Source organism: Chinchilla lanigera, unplaced genomic scaffold, assembly GCF_000276665.1.
Source record: "Chinchilla lanigera isolate Chin_1 unplaced genomic scaffold, ChiLan1.0 scaffold00069, whole genome shotgun sequence".
Lineage (NCBI taxonomy): Eukaryota > Metazoa > Chordata > Mammalia > Rodentia > Chinchillidae > Chinchilla > Chinchilla lanigera.
The window spans coordinates 3,175,046-3,190,430 of NW_004955470.1; the positions used below are offsets into that span (position 1 = coordinate 3,175,046).

Below are 15,385 nucleotides of genomic sequence, written 5' to 3' on the forward strand. Positions count from 1 at the left end.
TGGATTTTAACCCAAGAAATAAAATAAATATCCCTATTGATATAAATCAGTGTGGGGGAAAGGATAAATCCTCCTTACAGAAGAATTCAAAATGATGTAGAAGGAATAAGTGGCAATAGAAAGTCACCATTAGGACCCCACAGTAATAATTATGCAGGTGAAATCCATGGGTGAATGCTAACTTTAGTAAGGAAAACAGTAAGAACAAGCAAGGTACTTGCATGGCTTCCAACTATCTCATCAAAATTATTAGTTACTATGGCAGTTTAACATTAATCTATGAATTCTTTGATGATTTCCCTCTGGAAGGTGGAGTTTAATTCACTGTTAATTATGTGTAGGCAAGATATGGTGACTTGTTTCTAATAAATAGAGTAGGGAAAGAGAAAAATAGTTTACAGTGGGGAAACTGCAGATATCTAATCAAATGATTGAGTTAAGCTCACCAGGAAATAATGTCATGCTGATAGCATGTATCCCCCAAGTGTAATGAGACGAATAAGTCCAAATAAAGCCTATAGTTACTAGTATTGTTTAGTTTTTACAAATGTACAGAGTTGTACTGAGGTTGACTTGGAGGGCACATAGTAAAGGATATAAGAGAGTTCTATACTTCTCTGTAACTTTTCTATAAATCTAGACCTTTTTTTTTCCTAATTTAAAGAAAACTATAGAAACTGAAGACCAAAAAAATGTGACCCTTGTTGCAATGTGGCTCCAATGAGCTGTGTTAAAAATGAAAGATTGGTTTTTTTATTACATATTTTTTTTATATCTTGAAACTGCTTTTCTGGTTTTGTTTGTTTGTTTGTTTTTGAGATAAAGTGTTACTATGTTGCCCAGGCTAGTCCTGAACTCCTGGGCTCAAGCAAGCCTTGTGCCTTGGCCTCCTAAATAGCTGGGACTACAAGCCTGCGCTACCATTCCCAGCTTGATCTTAAGGTGTTAATGTGTTAAATTTCATAAAAACACAAAGATTTCTGCTTTGTTATAGTTCATCCTCTGTTACAGGAAGTGCCTCAGCCTCACACTGAAGAGTTTTTGGATGATTCAACAGTCTGGGGTATTCGCTACAATAAAACCCTGGCACCCAGTCCTGAAAGCATAGGAGACTTTGCATCCGCTGCCCGACTTGCATCCACACCATTCCACAGACTTCCAGCAGATTCAGTGCACATTCTACAAGATAAAGGTACCTGTTACATCGTTGTAGCATCTGTTTTCTATGAACTTCTGTATTTTAATACATATTAGAGTTCTTAAAAATTCTAAAGAGAAGAGAAAGTTTGAAGATTGTAAAGAAGCTTAAAATCTATTTATTTCTTTGTTTCTTTTGGCATACTGTCTCCATAAAGTCTGTATTTAAAAAATAATTTACGTAGAACATTTTGTAGGGGCAGGGGGACAGGGTCTCGTTATGTAGTTCAGACTGGCCTCGAACTTACTCTGTAGCCCAGGCTGACCTCAAATTCACAACAATCCTCTTGTCTCAGCCTCCCAAGTGCTGGGATTACAGGTATATACCACCACGCCTGGCTCCAATAGGAATATTTAAAGACAAATACACAAAGTACAGCTCATTTACATAAGAATATGTTTATGTTATGTTTTTAAAACAGATCACTTCAGATTAAATTATTTGAATATTAAAAATAATGAACATTTTCTAATTTAATGAAAAACAAATGCCCAGATTTAGTCCTTCACATGTATCAAGAAATCTTATCTTAGTTATGTAGCCAAGTATACTACACATAGAATATCATAATTTTTTGGTTGTTGTTAATGATCTGACTTACAGTAATGGTGAAACTCAAATAGTTCTTCTTTTCACCCCACCCCAAATACAACACCTGTATATAAAAGATCATTATCTAAATTGAACCCTAATATGTGACATTGCATTGAGCATAGATAATTATTAGCCACTAATTACCAACCTACAAAATATGCAGTGAGATCTGGGACCACTTTACCATTTTGATGACTACTATTGTATCAGCCAAACTATATCCCTGTTGGTACTTTTTAAAAAATAACCATTGTTCACCAAAGCAAACATGGAAAAACTGTCAAAGAATGTCACTTCACTAGATGGAAGCATCTTGTAATAAAATCAGCCTGTATGTATACCTAAATGTGTTTGACTAAGAAAAAAAGATATTTTCTTAGAGTACTAACCCAATATGATACATTTCTAACTCTTAGAGGAGAATTTAATTGAAACGAACTGCTGTGAAATGCCATCATAAGCCTGCCACTTGAATAAAAATATTTAAAGCTTTTGCATTGAGGAAAACTGAAGTCAGTATTGGCTGTTCATACGGTATCTGCCTCTCTAGTTGTCTAAGCAGAAGCTAATGTTATCGTACTAAAAAGTATTAATGTCCATTCAGTGAGAAACTGATAAAATTTAATCTAGTGATAATTTACAGTGTGTCGTGTTCATATCACTTGGTAGAAGTTTAGTCTATATTTTGGTCCTAATATCAATAGGTACATATTTTTTAAGTTAAAGCCAACAGTGATAGATAAATATTGCCGATATTTAAATCATTTCAATCAATTAAGTGCTTACTGATTCAGTGAAACTTGTTAAACTGACAGACACAAACATCTGCCTTCTGGAAATGTCACAGCTGTCACTCTCCATGTCCTCATCACAATCTCCTGGTACTGCGTGTGCCCTGCTGCCCGTACCAGTGTCCTCCCGTGGTCTGGGCAGCCTGTCCTCAGTGGACCTGCCTTCCTCTGGAATCCTTTTTCCTTAATCATTGTGGATTAGATGTGGAGAGTTGAAATGTTCATGTATACTACTATTAGTAGTAGTAAAATTCACTTAAGAAAGTGAATTTTTCCCCATTTTCCTTCAATCTTATAGTACTATTTACCATGGAACACTATTTTGAACTTAATAAAAGTCAATATAAAAGGGAATCCCAGGCTCTGTAAGTAACCATTTCAAATAGTATACGTGCATGCAAGTCCATGTAATGTATCTGTCTCTAATTAATTGTTTGTATGCTTCAGAAAATGTGGTAGCAGCACAATGCACTCCTATGGCTGTGGATTCCTGTAAGGAAAACATGGTGGAGCCCTCAAAAGAGAGGAAGTTCAGGTATTGTGTATTGTGTAATTCTCTCTATTCTCATTTGAGCTCCGCTTTTTAAGATGTAATAGAAGACCCAAATTCAACTGTAAAGGACTAAAGGTTTTATTGATTGAAAGCTTTAAGTCAGAAGGTACTGTCGTGAATATAAACACAGTGAAAGGCCTGACACTTGCTGTATTAGACATTGACAGAAGCAGCTGGGGTAAGCGAGAATCCCTGTGGAACATTTTCTGCAACCAAGTTCCACTAATTTCAAGTGGAGCTGCAAATCACGTTACCAACGACTAGTACAGAACTCAGCAAATATAACTGCTGCTTTACAAGATCTGATCAAAACTACAGTGAATCTTTAAATAACATTTTATGACAGTAAAAGACACAATGACATTAATCCCCCTCAAAATGCTGTCGTTCAGTTTGAACATACTTGCTCCATTGTTCTCGCCACTTTCTGAAGCAGTTCTGGAAGTCCTCTTTCATGACTGTCTTCAGTGGCACTGTTTTGGCCTGAATTGATTAAAAGCATTTACCTTTCATTGTCATTTTTACTTCGGGGAAGAGCCACAGGTTGTGTGGTACCAGATCCAGTGAATAAGGTTGATGAGAACATACCATAGTACTTTTGAGTCTGCCTTTCCACTGGGTGGCACTTGGCAGTGGCATTCACCATACTTTTTTATTTCTATTTTTATTAGTACATGTTTGCTGTACATAATGATTACTTTCATTCTGTGCAGTTAGTATATGTATGTAACACATCTTAATTTTTTTTTTACATCCCTTCCCTCCATTTCTTGGTCTCCTTCCCATTTGCAAAAGATTTATCTATTTCCTATTATCTTTTCTCTTGCTCTTTATTTATATTTTGGGTTTCTCATATAAAAACATCTATGCATTATTTAAGCTTATATGCTTGATTTATTTTACTTAACATTATGGTCTCACCTTGCATCCATTTTCCTACAAATGACTCAAATTTACCTTCTTTATAGCAAAGTTGTACTCCGTTGTATACAAATACCACATTGTATTTATCTTTTCGTCTATTGATAGACACATGGGCCACTTCCAAGATTTAGACATTGTGAATTGCATTTACCATAGTTTTGATCATGCCTCTTCATTCATTGAGAGGTTTTATAACAGATGGCATTACAGCGTGGTGAGCAGAAAATGAAGCTCAGAGAGTGATCCTCTATCATTTCAGGTTTTCAAAGGGAAGGGAGTAGAAAAGTTAAACTCAGATTCTCAAGGAGAAAGGAAAAAGCTTTGTGAATCATGTATGCATCAACAGTAATTTGGGCAGTCATGTTACTAGGAGCAATGTATAAGTATTGGAAAAATTTTCTTCAGTGTGTATGGATATGCCTAATATCTATTTTGTTGTAATATAAAACATTGGCAATATGTTCAAGATCTCAGAACCATAGAGTTGTACATCTACTGGATTAAATGGTATGCAGTCATTAAAATCATGGTAGCAATATGGAGAAACCTGGCAGATCAAATAGTACCCTCTCTGAACAATCAAGTTTAACATCACCAGGTATAAGCCATGGTCATACATGCTGATATCATACAGTGAGAAGGACACTGCACTGTTGCGATGTCCTTCCCAGAAACCATTAATGCCAGTCTAGTCATTAGGAAAACAGAGAAACCCCCAATACCTTGAAACTGTCAGGGTGTTATGAAATTAGGTAAGCCCATGGTCCACCGGCTCCAGTGCTTTGGATCTGAGGCGAAGCAGAAACATCACTGTGGCAGGAGCATATGCAGGAGGAGGCTGCTTACCTCAGGGTGGCCAAGAAGCAGAGAGAGAAAGAGACAGAGAAAGCCCAAAGAGGAAGGGACGGGGAAAATATATCGTCCCCAAGTACACACTTCCCATGAGCTACTCTCTTCAAATAGCTCCTACCTCCTGACTTTCCTTCAATCCCAATAGTGCCATCAAAGTATAAACCTGTCAGTGAGCTAAGCCACTGAGGAAGGAAGGCTCCTCATGACCCAGTCACCTTCCAGAAACCCCACCTGTGAACACATGAGCTTTTTGAGGACATTTTAGATTCAGACCTTAACAGTAAGACTAAGAAATTTTCACAGGTGAGAAAAGAATAAGGAGCTATGAGAACTAAATGCAGTGTGCATCCAGAACTGGATCCTGAAGCAGAAGAAGGTAGTAGTGAAAATAACGTGAAATCCAAATGAAGGCTGGAATTGAATTAATAGTAAAAGTCTAAAACTAATCTAAACTAAAAAAAATTGTTCTAGTTCACAGGAAGAAAAATGTTTATGACAAGAATAGAAATAACAATGTATGAAATAGCATGTATAAATATATTCATGTAAAATCACTTACATATTTGTGCATACATGGATATAGATAGGGGTATGTGTGTAGAGTTGGGTAATATACAATCAATTGTCATTGTTCTCTGTAGATATATTTTATGAAATCATGCAAACACTGATGTAGTGAATACTGAACTATTGTTCCTAGCGGAAATACGCAGCCCTATGGGCCTCTGGTCACATTTTAGTTTAAAGACACCTTATTTAATATATATTGCTGATTTGCTAACATGGAATTCACAACCAACAAGACTGTAACTCATGCCTGAATGAAGGTTAGCTAATATACTAGTATTTTCCCCAAAAGGCACACCATAGCCTTTTTGCACTTGGGAACATTAAATGGCATGTCAGTGCTGTACATGGGGACATTTAACAGTGAAATCACCAACAAAAAGCACAAGAATATAATTTTTTAAATGTTATTATACCACATAAGGAAGATGATCTGAGAGCTGAGCAATAAAACAGTGTTACTATGTTTGACCCAAGCTGAGAGTATGTTGGATGACTCAAATTTTCATCACTCTTCAAATCTGCAGATGACTCCAAAATTGCATGCATATTGATTTGGGAGTTACCAATACATTTTTAGCTGTAGGTGAATTCACAAATATGAAATCTGTGAATAAGGGTCAATTCTATGTGTGTGCTTGGGCATACACACATTTCTCTATGTGTGTTTGTGTGTGTGTGTGTGTGTGTGTGTGTATACACACGAACATGGAATTATATCAGAATTGTTGGATTATATGATTGACATTTTCTATTTTTCTCAATGTTATAAAAAAAGCCATTTTTAAAATGAATTTAAATATTCAGTCTTGATTATAGAACTGCTGCTTAGATTCAACTTGTGGATATAAACGCATTTCTCCTGTCATTTCTTGTTAAAGAATACCCAGTGTACCACACCTATTTATCCTAATATATTGTCACATCTTTGATTTATTGCTATCCCTACCATACTAGCTGTATGTTTGCGTATATTTGTCTAAAGAAAATGATTTAATCAACTCTTGGCCTATGAGGCCATTTTAAATGTCATTCCTCACATGAAAAGGAAACTTTGGTGGGACTTTCTTATACTCCAACCCTCTAGGCTTCTCCTCATGTGAAATTATTGTTTTCTCTATGATTTTCAAATATCTAGTCCAATTCAAGAGGAAAGCCCAGAACAAGCACTCCTAACAGACATGTCTTCAGCATCCTTACAGCATCAGAGGCAGTCTGCTGCAGGTGGTATGATCACCCAGGAAGCAGTGAGGGGCCTGGAGGCTTGTAAACTCACAGACACTGACCCTGCTATTGTGGAGGCCCCACTGGAGGCCAGTGCTGGACTCCACACAGAATGGATGCAGAGCAGCTCACTTAGGAATGTTAAAGCTGCAGGTATGTACAGATGCCCAATCTGAGCTATACCATGAAGACAGTAGCATGGAAAAGCTGTGCAATGAGACAACTCATAATGGGACCGTGAATGTCATTGAGTAGAACATAAGTTCAGACAAAACTCATAACTACATTACAATGCAATGAAGTAGCAGCCTACTTGGAAGATCAATCCATTTTAATTTTAGAAGATACTGGGATAACTGTTGGAAGAGGGAATTGGAATATAACGGTCTGCAATGTGCCAGACAATTAACTAGTACTGTTTTCCCCATCTAAAAAAAAGTCAAGTGAGGCCCAAGGTTAAAAAGACAGTTCTCTGCCCCTTGGTACGTAGAAACAGTAATGCGTAGTGACTGAGAGCACAGACTGAGGATAGACTAGCTAGGTCATAAGACTGTGTTCTAATCCTAGCTCCTCCACCTAAGTAGTCATGTGGTTTTGACCAAGATTATTTCAATTTTCTGTTCCTTTTTCCTTTTCTTTAAAGTGGAGGGTATGCTAGTACCTACGTTAGAGGCTCATTGTAAGAACGAACTGAGTTAATAAATGTGAAATACTCAGAAGAGTGTTCTGCACATTCTCAGCGCTAAGCACATGATAGCCATGCTGGGTTAGCCTTTCGTAATTGCCACTAGTAGAAATTTTATAAAACTATATTAGAGAGAAAACTTTGTCTTCTCTTCAGAGATTGTTTCCCAAAATATATTTCATACATGAGATTTCCATCTAGGTAATGTAGTGTTCTGTCAAGGTAAGGAGAGAAGCAGTTGAGGAAAATATGCCTGTCTGAGCACATTAGGAGGCAATATCCAATCGTGCCTTTAAGACATGCAGCCGTTATTATGTTAAAGCAGGATCTAGCCGTTCCAAGTGAGCAAAGTGAGGCTTTGACCTTTTTGTCACAACAGAATATTTATCTAAACTTTTAGATGTAAAATGACAAATAATCGATTGCAGAGCTATCAATTTTTAAAAGTCCTTTATTATTTGAATCAGTGCTCTATAAAGGATAAATTTTATTTAATCAATGTTTCCACTTACTTTATCTAAACTTTCTTGGATAAAATCCTTGAATTTATATCTCTTTTTTACTCCCATTCCTTTAAGACTTCATTATAGAAAACCCATGGGATGAGGAATTGATTCTCAAACTTTTATCTGGGCTTTCTAAACCAGTGAGTTCCTACCCAAATACTTTCGAATGGCAATGTAAACTTCCAGCTATCAAGCCCAAGACTGAATTTCAATTGGGTAAGAATTATATGGGTAATGTAACTTTAAATTCCTGTTTGTTTATGTGAAGTTGATGGTAACTTGTGTGCATGGAAATTCTTCCCTTACCCTTCAATAATTATAGCTACAGAATTAAGTTCAGAAATTTTATTAAGCCAGGGCTATAAGATTGTGATTGCTGTTGGGACTATAGTGTATTTAACTTGTAAAGGGCAATGGAGCAAGGTCTATCAAAATTAAAATTGCATAAGACCTAACCGTTCACTTTTAAGACCTAACCACACTTTTAAGAATTTATAGTAAAATATAGGCATTGGTATTAGAACAAGGAAACTTATTCTGTAGTGATGTAGAATGGTCTCCAAGACATACTATTAAATGAAAAGGGCAGAAAATTATCACATGCTAATTTTTTGTTCAAAGGAAAATGATAATTTGTGTTCTAATTGATAGCATTTCCGGAGAACTTTTGAAGGATAATTAACTAAAATGGTTAACTTACTATGAGTGGGAAACCGGACGGATGGAGATAATGACAGGAGTGAGGATTTTCACAATATACTTTTTTATTTTTAATTTAATAGGCTTTGTTTTTTTCAGAGCAAGTTTAGGCTGAAAGAAAAATTGAGAGGAAAAGTACAGAGTTCCCAATATGTACCCACCCCAGACACACACAGATTCTACTATTAACATCCTACATGCACGTGCTGTTTATATTTGTTATTGATAGCCAGCACTGACACATCATTGTTACAGTTCACAGTGTACTGTGGGGATACATTCTATGGAGTTTATATATCGAACAAATACGTGGCATGTAGCCTTCATTTCGTACCATACAGAATAGTTTCACTGCCTTAAAAATCCAGTTCTTTATCTATTCATCCCCGCCCCACTCACCACCACCACACCCCTGGCAACCAGTGATCCTTTTACTGTCTTCAGTTTTATCTTTTCCAGAATATCACACCATTAGAATCATACCATTTTGTAGTCTGTCAGACTTGCACTTAGCAATACACAGTAAAGGTTCCTCTGTGTCTTTTCGTGACTTGATAACTCTTTTCAATCACTCAATATTCCATTATATGGATGTACCATATAATGTGTTTATCCATTCACTTATTGAAGATGATCTTGGTTGCTTCTACCCAGACCTGATGTACTAGGTAAAAGGAACCAAGACAAATAGGCCTTAATGTGAACTTTATTTTTGTCTGGCAAGGGATTAAGCTGTTTAGTTTCCCTTGTTATGTTTGGGTTTCTCTGGAGACTTCTTAAATAAAGTGTGAGATGTCCAGGCCTCTGCACAGTAGTGCCCTCATTACTGTCTTCAGCAGTAGCTCCTGCTCTGGCAAGCTGTGATTCTCTGTATCCGCCTGTCTTTCTTCCCATTTGTCAGGGCAGCAATTTGTCTGTGACTTCAGTTTTCTAATCAATCTAAAAATAGTTGATTGTTAGTGGTCAGCTTTTTTCTTATTGTGAGGAAGGAATGATGACTTTCAAGTTCCTTACACGCCAGACCAGAAACTAGACATATATGATTTTGAATATGTGAGTCTTAATTTTTTAAATTTAAGATTCTGTTACAACTTCACTTCTATGGTCTTTCTCCCTAAACCAATAAACCCAGTGGAACCACAGAGAAACATAAATGAACCCAACTTGAGGAATATTTTATAACATACATGACCAAATTCATTGGATCTACTAAAGTCATAAAAAACAGGAATAGTCTAAGAAACTGTTACAGCCCAGAAGCAGCTTAAGAGACACAGTGACTAAATAGAACATAATGAGGAAAAATAGTGAAATCTGAATAAAGTGTGAATTTTAGTTAATAGTAACATAGCTCTGTGGTTCTTTATTTGTGACAAACATACCATAGTTATAAAAGAATTCGCAATAGGAGAAATGGTACAATATATGCAGAACCTCTACTTTTTTATAACTTTTGTATAAATCAAAAACTATTCTGAAATAAGTAGATAAACATTTTAAATTAATATAAATATTGATACCATTATGTTTTGCCCTTTTTATTTTATTATAAAATACATACATTTCCCAAGGATTTCCATTTGCTTTTCTTAATATCTCAGCAGTCATGCTGAGCAGGCAGCATGTTACTCCTTTTAAAATGTGAGAACCTTGCTGAGAAGATGAGGGCCTTCTAAGCTACTCTTGCCCCTCTATGACAGAAAGTTGGCTAAGGAGGCTCTTTTGTGGCAGGCATTTGCTTCACTTTCACCTGCATCTGGAAAAACATTCCCAAGGGACTACAGCCATTTTTATTTACTAAAGCAGTTCAAGCACCAAGAAAGTTCTTAAAATTCTTCATTTTGAATAAGTCCTTAATGTTCTGAGTCTTTTTGTGATTTCGACACCTCTGTCTTCCAAGGTTCTTTGCTGGTCTACGTCAATCACCTTCTTGGAACAGGTGCCTTTGCTCAAGTCTATGAAGCTACCCATGGAGATGTGAATGACACTAAAAATAAACAGAAGTGTGTTTTAAAGGTACATGACTTGAGTAGCTTTATGTACAGTATAGAAATAAATTTTACAATTTAAATTTGTCATCTTTTTCTATTTTTAAGACAATAATGTTTTCTTTGAGGTCTTTAGTCAGCAATTAAGAAATAAAATTTATGATGATTCATAATTGCCTTGCCATTAAAATTACCTTGCAGCAAGCCCCTTCAGAACAATTCAGTGTTTGACAGTGCTTTCCACCCTACTATTGAGATGGAGGTTGCTTTCTTGTTACTGTTTTCCACAGTGTGAGACTGGTTGTGATATCACATACCTAATCTCATTTGCAGGTCCAGAAGCCTGCCAGCCCCTGGGAATTCTACATTGGGACCCAGCTGATGGAGAGATTAAAGCCATCTGTGCGACACATGTTCATCAAATTCTATTCTGCCCATTTATTTCAGAATGGTAGCATTTTAGTAGGCGATCTCTATAGCTATGGAACATTATTAGTAAGTGTTTCGTTTTTATAATATGAATGTGTATTTGACGTGCATTTGGTTTGCATCTTTGCATAGATCTTGTGGCTAGAGCCTCGTAGGGATGATAGGCAGGGGCAAGCCCTTGACTTGAAATGTCATCAATTCTCCACAACCAACTCAGGACACTATTTGTGTTGTTTCTAGAATGCCATTAACCTCTATAAAAATACCCCTGAAAAAGTGATGCCTCAAGCTCTCGTCATTGCTTTCGCTATCAGAATGCTCTACATGATTGAACAAGTCCACAGCTGTGAAATCATTCATGCAGACATTAAGCCAGACAATTTCATACTGGGAAACAGGCAAGTGTAGCACTTCTCATGGTTCTCTCCTTAACATTTCTCTAGCAACCTTTCACCTGTACTCATGTATCCTAGCCCTTGTTCGTGTTTTAGATTTTTGGAGCAGGATGATGAGGATGAAGATTTAGCTGCTGGCTTGGCACTGATTGACCTGGGTCAGAGTATAGATATGCAACTTTTTCCAAAAGGAACTACATTTACAGCACGGTGTGAAACATCTGGTTTTCAGTGTATTGAGATGCTCAGTAATAAGCCATGGAACTACCAGGTATGGAACTAAAGCAAGAGAATTGAAAACATTTTCCTTTATTGCACTTAGCAGATTTTCAAAATGAATTTGGGAATCTGGTTAGTTTGAGTTGGTCTCTTGAGCAGCAGTTGAAGGAGAGATGGAACTCAAGGGTGAGGAGGAAGATGAAATTCTGCTTCTGAAGAATATTCCCTTTTTGTTACTCAGTTGCAGATTCTGTTATCAGAGAAAGGAAACAGATCGATTCTGGGACTTTCTCTCTAAGAAAAGTAATGGTGTGTGAACCCTTTGAAAAGCAAGTCACTCCGTAAGGACCCAGTGTGGTCCGTCAAGGTGAAGGCAGACTAGCTGGGCTCCTCTGTGGCCAGAGCTAACAGGGAGGCCCACAGCGCCAACTCCAGGGAGCTGAGCCAGGGCCCTGCTGGGACTCTGCTGCCGCTAAACACGAGGAGGTGGATTTGACTGATGGCATAGTTAGATTTCCTCTGGGTGCATCCTCTGGATGCCTGATCCGAAAGGTATTAGAAATGGATCATTAGCCTGGTGTGGTGGTGCAGGCCTGTAATCCCAGCCCTCTGGAGGCTGAGGCAGGAGGATTATTGAGAATTCAAGGCCACCCTTGGCTACAAAGTGAGCTCAAGGCCAGGCTGAACCGCATAGCAAGACCCTGTCCCAAAAAGACAAAAAAAAAAAAAAAAAAAAGATTATGAGGTGACAAGTAAAGATAATTCTGATTAGTGTAGATGTAAAGTTTTGAACTTGGAGTAACACAGCCAACAGGAGCCTATGATAAAGAAGGCAGTGGGGGGAGTCTTATTTTTAGTATGCTGTTGCTTCCTGCTGCAGCCTTAGGCTGCTGACTGCTGGTCTAGCACTTCTTAGGAGGAGCAAATGTAGAGTCTGCTGTCCTGCAGATTTGGACCATGCTCCAGTTAGGAGTGATTCTCACAGCCAGACAGGCTTTGGAGCAGTCAGAGAATAACGCCGAGTCCCGGGGAAGGAGCTGGGAGGACTCTCAAACTGAGGGATTCAAGTGTTGCGTTTGCCTCTGTGAGGCAGAAAGAAGTGGAGAAAGACCCTAGCTCAAGACTAGGGCTTTCCCAGGGGCTACCTCAGGAGCACTGGTGGTGTGCTGCCCGTGGAAGCCTCAGGCCAAGTTTGGATAGACATCTGGTGGGTTGTATCAGTGGGCTTCCAGCGTTCTTTAAAAGTAAATCTGGGAGTTCTTAGTTTGGCACATCTTAATATGCTTATGTGTAACTTACTGTTTAAATCACATGTACCTGTGCTTTCTCGACAGGTTGATTACTTTGGTGTTGCTGCAACAGTGTACTGCATGCTTTTTGGCACTTACATGAAAGTAAAAAATGAGGGAGGAGTCTGGAAACCGGACGGCATTTTTAGAAGGTGAGTGTTAGCATTAATGCCACAGCGAAAAGAGAATTCATAGAGCAGAATGGAAGGTTCCACCGGGTGCATAAAGGACCTCTGCCACCCATAGCAACCTGAGCCTTGGGCAGTGTGATGACAGAGCACAGTCCTGGCTCTGAGCAGTGAATAGGTTACATGGCATCACCACTTCTGTTTCCCTACTTACAAACAGGGTGCATCTGATAGCCTCCTAGAACCACTGTGAGCTCCTGGCTGGGCGGTTGCCATCCTGTAAACTCAGAATCTTTTCCTGGCCTGTTAGTTACCTCTTCTTCTAATGTCACTGAGTTGTGCCTAAGTTACCTCTTGTAAGTCACAGCCTCCAGGTTTTGCTTTCTTATTTGTTTTCTTCTCATGTAAATCGGAGTAGCACCGATTCTATTTTCCTCGGATGTTTCTTAAAAGAAGCAAAGGAAATAATGTAGATGAGTGTACTTTGTAAATCAAAGTAGTATAGAGCAGCTTCCTGTTACAGGTCAGGGTTTTGAGTCCAGGCTTTATGTGACTTCCATTTCTGAGATTATTTTCTCATCTATAAAATGGGTGTGGGTAACTCTTCCGGCATAATGTTGTATGGGTACACTGTAGTAGTTTTGTTTAAGCTGAGTATTTCCTCCGTGCATGTTCCTTATATACCTATACTTCTCTTAACTGTTTCAAGTTATAAAAACATACACAAAAAGGTAATCTTACGTGTACAACCTAATGGAAAGTATATGCTTATACTTTCTTGAAAATATTTAAACTGGGATTCCCCTCACTCTTCCCAACCCCTTTCAAAAACAGAAAAAGGAAGAGTAGGTAGTAATTTTATAAAATGTCGTGTGACAATATACATAAGTTTAGGTTCTCTAGCCTGAGAAAAACTTAGCACTGTGCTTTCTTCTGCACAATGACTCATCAAATGTAGCAGGTTCTTCATTCTTTCTCTTGCCCACAATTGAAGGACCCTGTGGTTGTTCACAAAGCTCTCATCTCTGGCCACCAGTGTAGAGAAAAGCCTGAAGCCCAGCCCGTGAAGGCTTTGTGATAGAGACTCAGTTTCCACCTGGAGTACAACGGCAGTGTGTTGTGCCTTTGTACAGTTTTTGCCTTAATTTTAACCACTGTACTAGCCAGAACTCTTAAATCTATGCTCTTTTCTGGGCAATCTAGCCTGTCTGCTGGCCTTGGCCCATGTGCAGTTGGGCTCCTTAGAACCATGTGACCAGATTATCACATTTTGGACAGTGAGCCAAAAATAGGTCGATATTCTTTTACATGTTACTTTTTCTTTTTGAGGTGAAGTCTCACTATATTGCCCAGGCTGGTCTCAAACTCATGATCCTCTTGCCTTGCCCTCCTGAGTAACTGGGATTATAAATGTACTACCACGGCCAGCTCAAGTAAATTTTCTTAAAAAACAAAAAATTTGAAAGTTTTTCCCCCAAAGAGCTACTACTAAAAAATATACCATATTTTTGGAAGATGTGTTTAAAACGACTTTATCAGATCATTAATTTCTCTCATTTACAGTAGATACACTTCCATCATTCTTACGTGCTGAGTTGGGTGTGGGTGACAGTTGCCCTATTAAACACGGGGAAGTCAGATGCAGAAGCAAGGTTGCTGTGCATGTTGAAGGTGCATTTGATCCATTATTAATGCTTTGTCTCTTCAGGCTTCCTCATCTGGATATGTGGAATGAATTTTTTCATACCATGCTGAATATACCAGATTGCCATCATCTTCCATCTTTGGATTTGTTAAGGCAAAAGCTAAAGAAACTGTTTCAGGAAGAATATGCAAATAAGATTAAAACTCTGCGTAACAGGCTAATTGTACTGCTCTTGGAATATAAGCGTTTGAGAAAATAAAAGGTAGATGTGGACTCTCCAGAAATTATTTTGTAAATATTAACCTCTCACTTTGTATATATGTACTGCCAAAGTAAGCACTAACCTCTCACTTTGAAGTTTGATTTTTTTTCTACACTTATTGTTTATTTTAATGTTCATTAAAAATAAATTAAAAATAAAATCCATGTAGCAAGAAAGAAAATGTTGGAGTGGTGATCGGTAACAAAATTCAATGTGAGACTGAGACACTGGAAAATAACAACTGTGCAAGAAAAAAGGAGCAGCTCACGGAGAATAGGGAAGAAACTAACAGGAAAATTAGAAGCTACACAAAAGTTGGAAAGACAATCCACAACACAGAGAAAACAGGGAAACAGCTTGGATTCTCCCCAGCTCTTGCAGCTCACAGGAGGGGAGCCAGGCTCCCCAGTAGCAAGATAAGTGCTAGAGGCTGAGAG

At 38.0% G+C, this 15,385-nt stretch overlaps 1 protein-coding gene across 1 annotated transcript in view; it reads left to right on the top strand.

The window, feature by feature from the left end:
• The window catches only part of Bub1 (BUB1 mitotic checkpoint serine/threonine kinase), a 37,388-nt gene extending 22,248 nt beyond the window's left edge, over window positions 1–15,140 (top strand). The window contains exons 16-25 of the mRNA XM_005400628.2: window positions 1,012–1,192; window positions 3,031–3,118; window positions 6,618–6,856; window positions 7,967–8,110; window positions 10,494–10,609; window positions 10,915–11,076; window positions 11,251–11,408; window positions 11,502–11,676; window positions 12,959–13,065; window positions 14,750–15,140. Coding sequence (XP_005400685.1) covers window positions 1,012–1,192; window positions 3,031–3,118; window positions 6,618–6,856; window positions 7,967–8,110; window positions 10,494–10,609; window positions 10,915–11,076; window positions 11,251–11,408; window positions 11,502–11,676; window positions 12,959–13,065; window positions 14,750–14,945 — 1,566 coding nt within the window. The 3' untranslated portion in view covers window positions 14,946–15,140. The remainder of the gene's footprint in view (window positions 1–1,011; window positions 1,193–3,030; window positions 3,119–6,617; window positions 6,857–7,966; window positions 8,111–10,493; window positions 10,610–10,914; window positions 11,077–11,250; window positions 11,409–11,501; window positions 11,677–12,958; window positions 13,066–14,749) is intronic.
• Window positions 15,141–15,385: the final 245 nt, after the last annotated feature.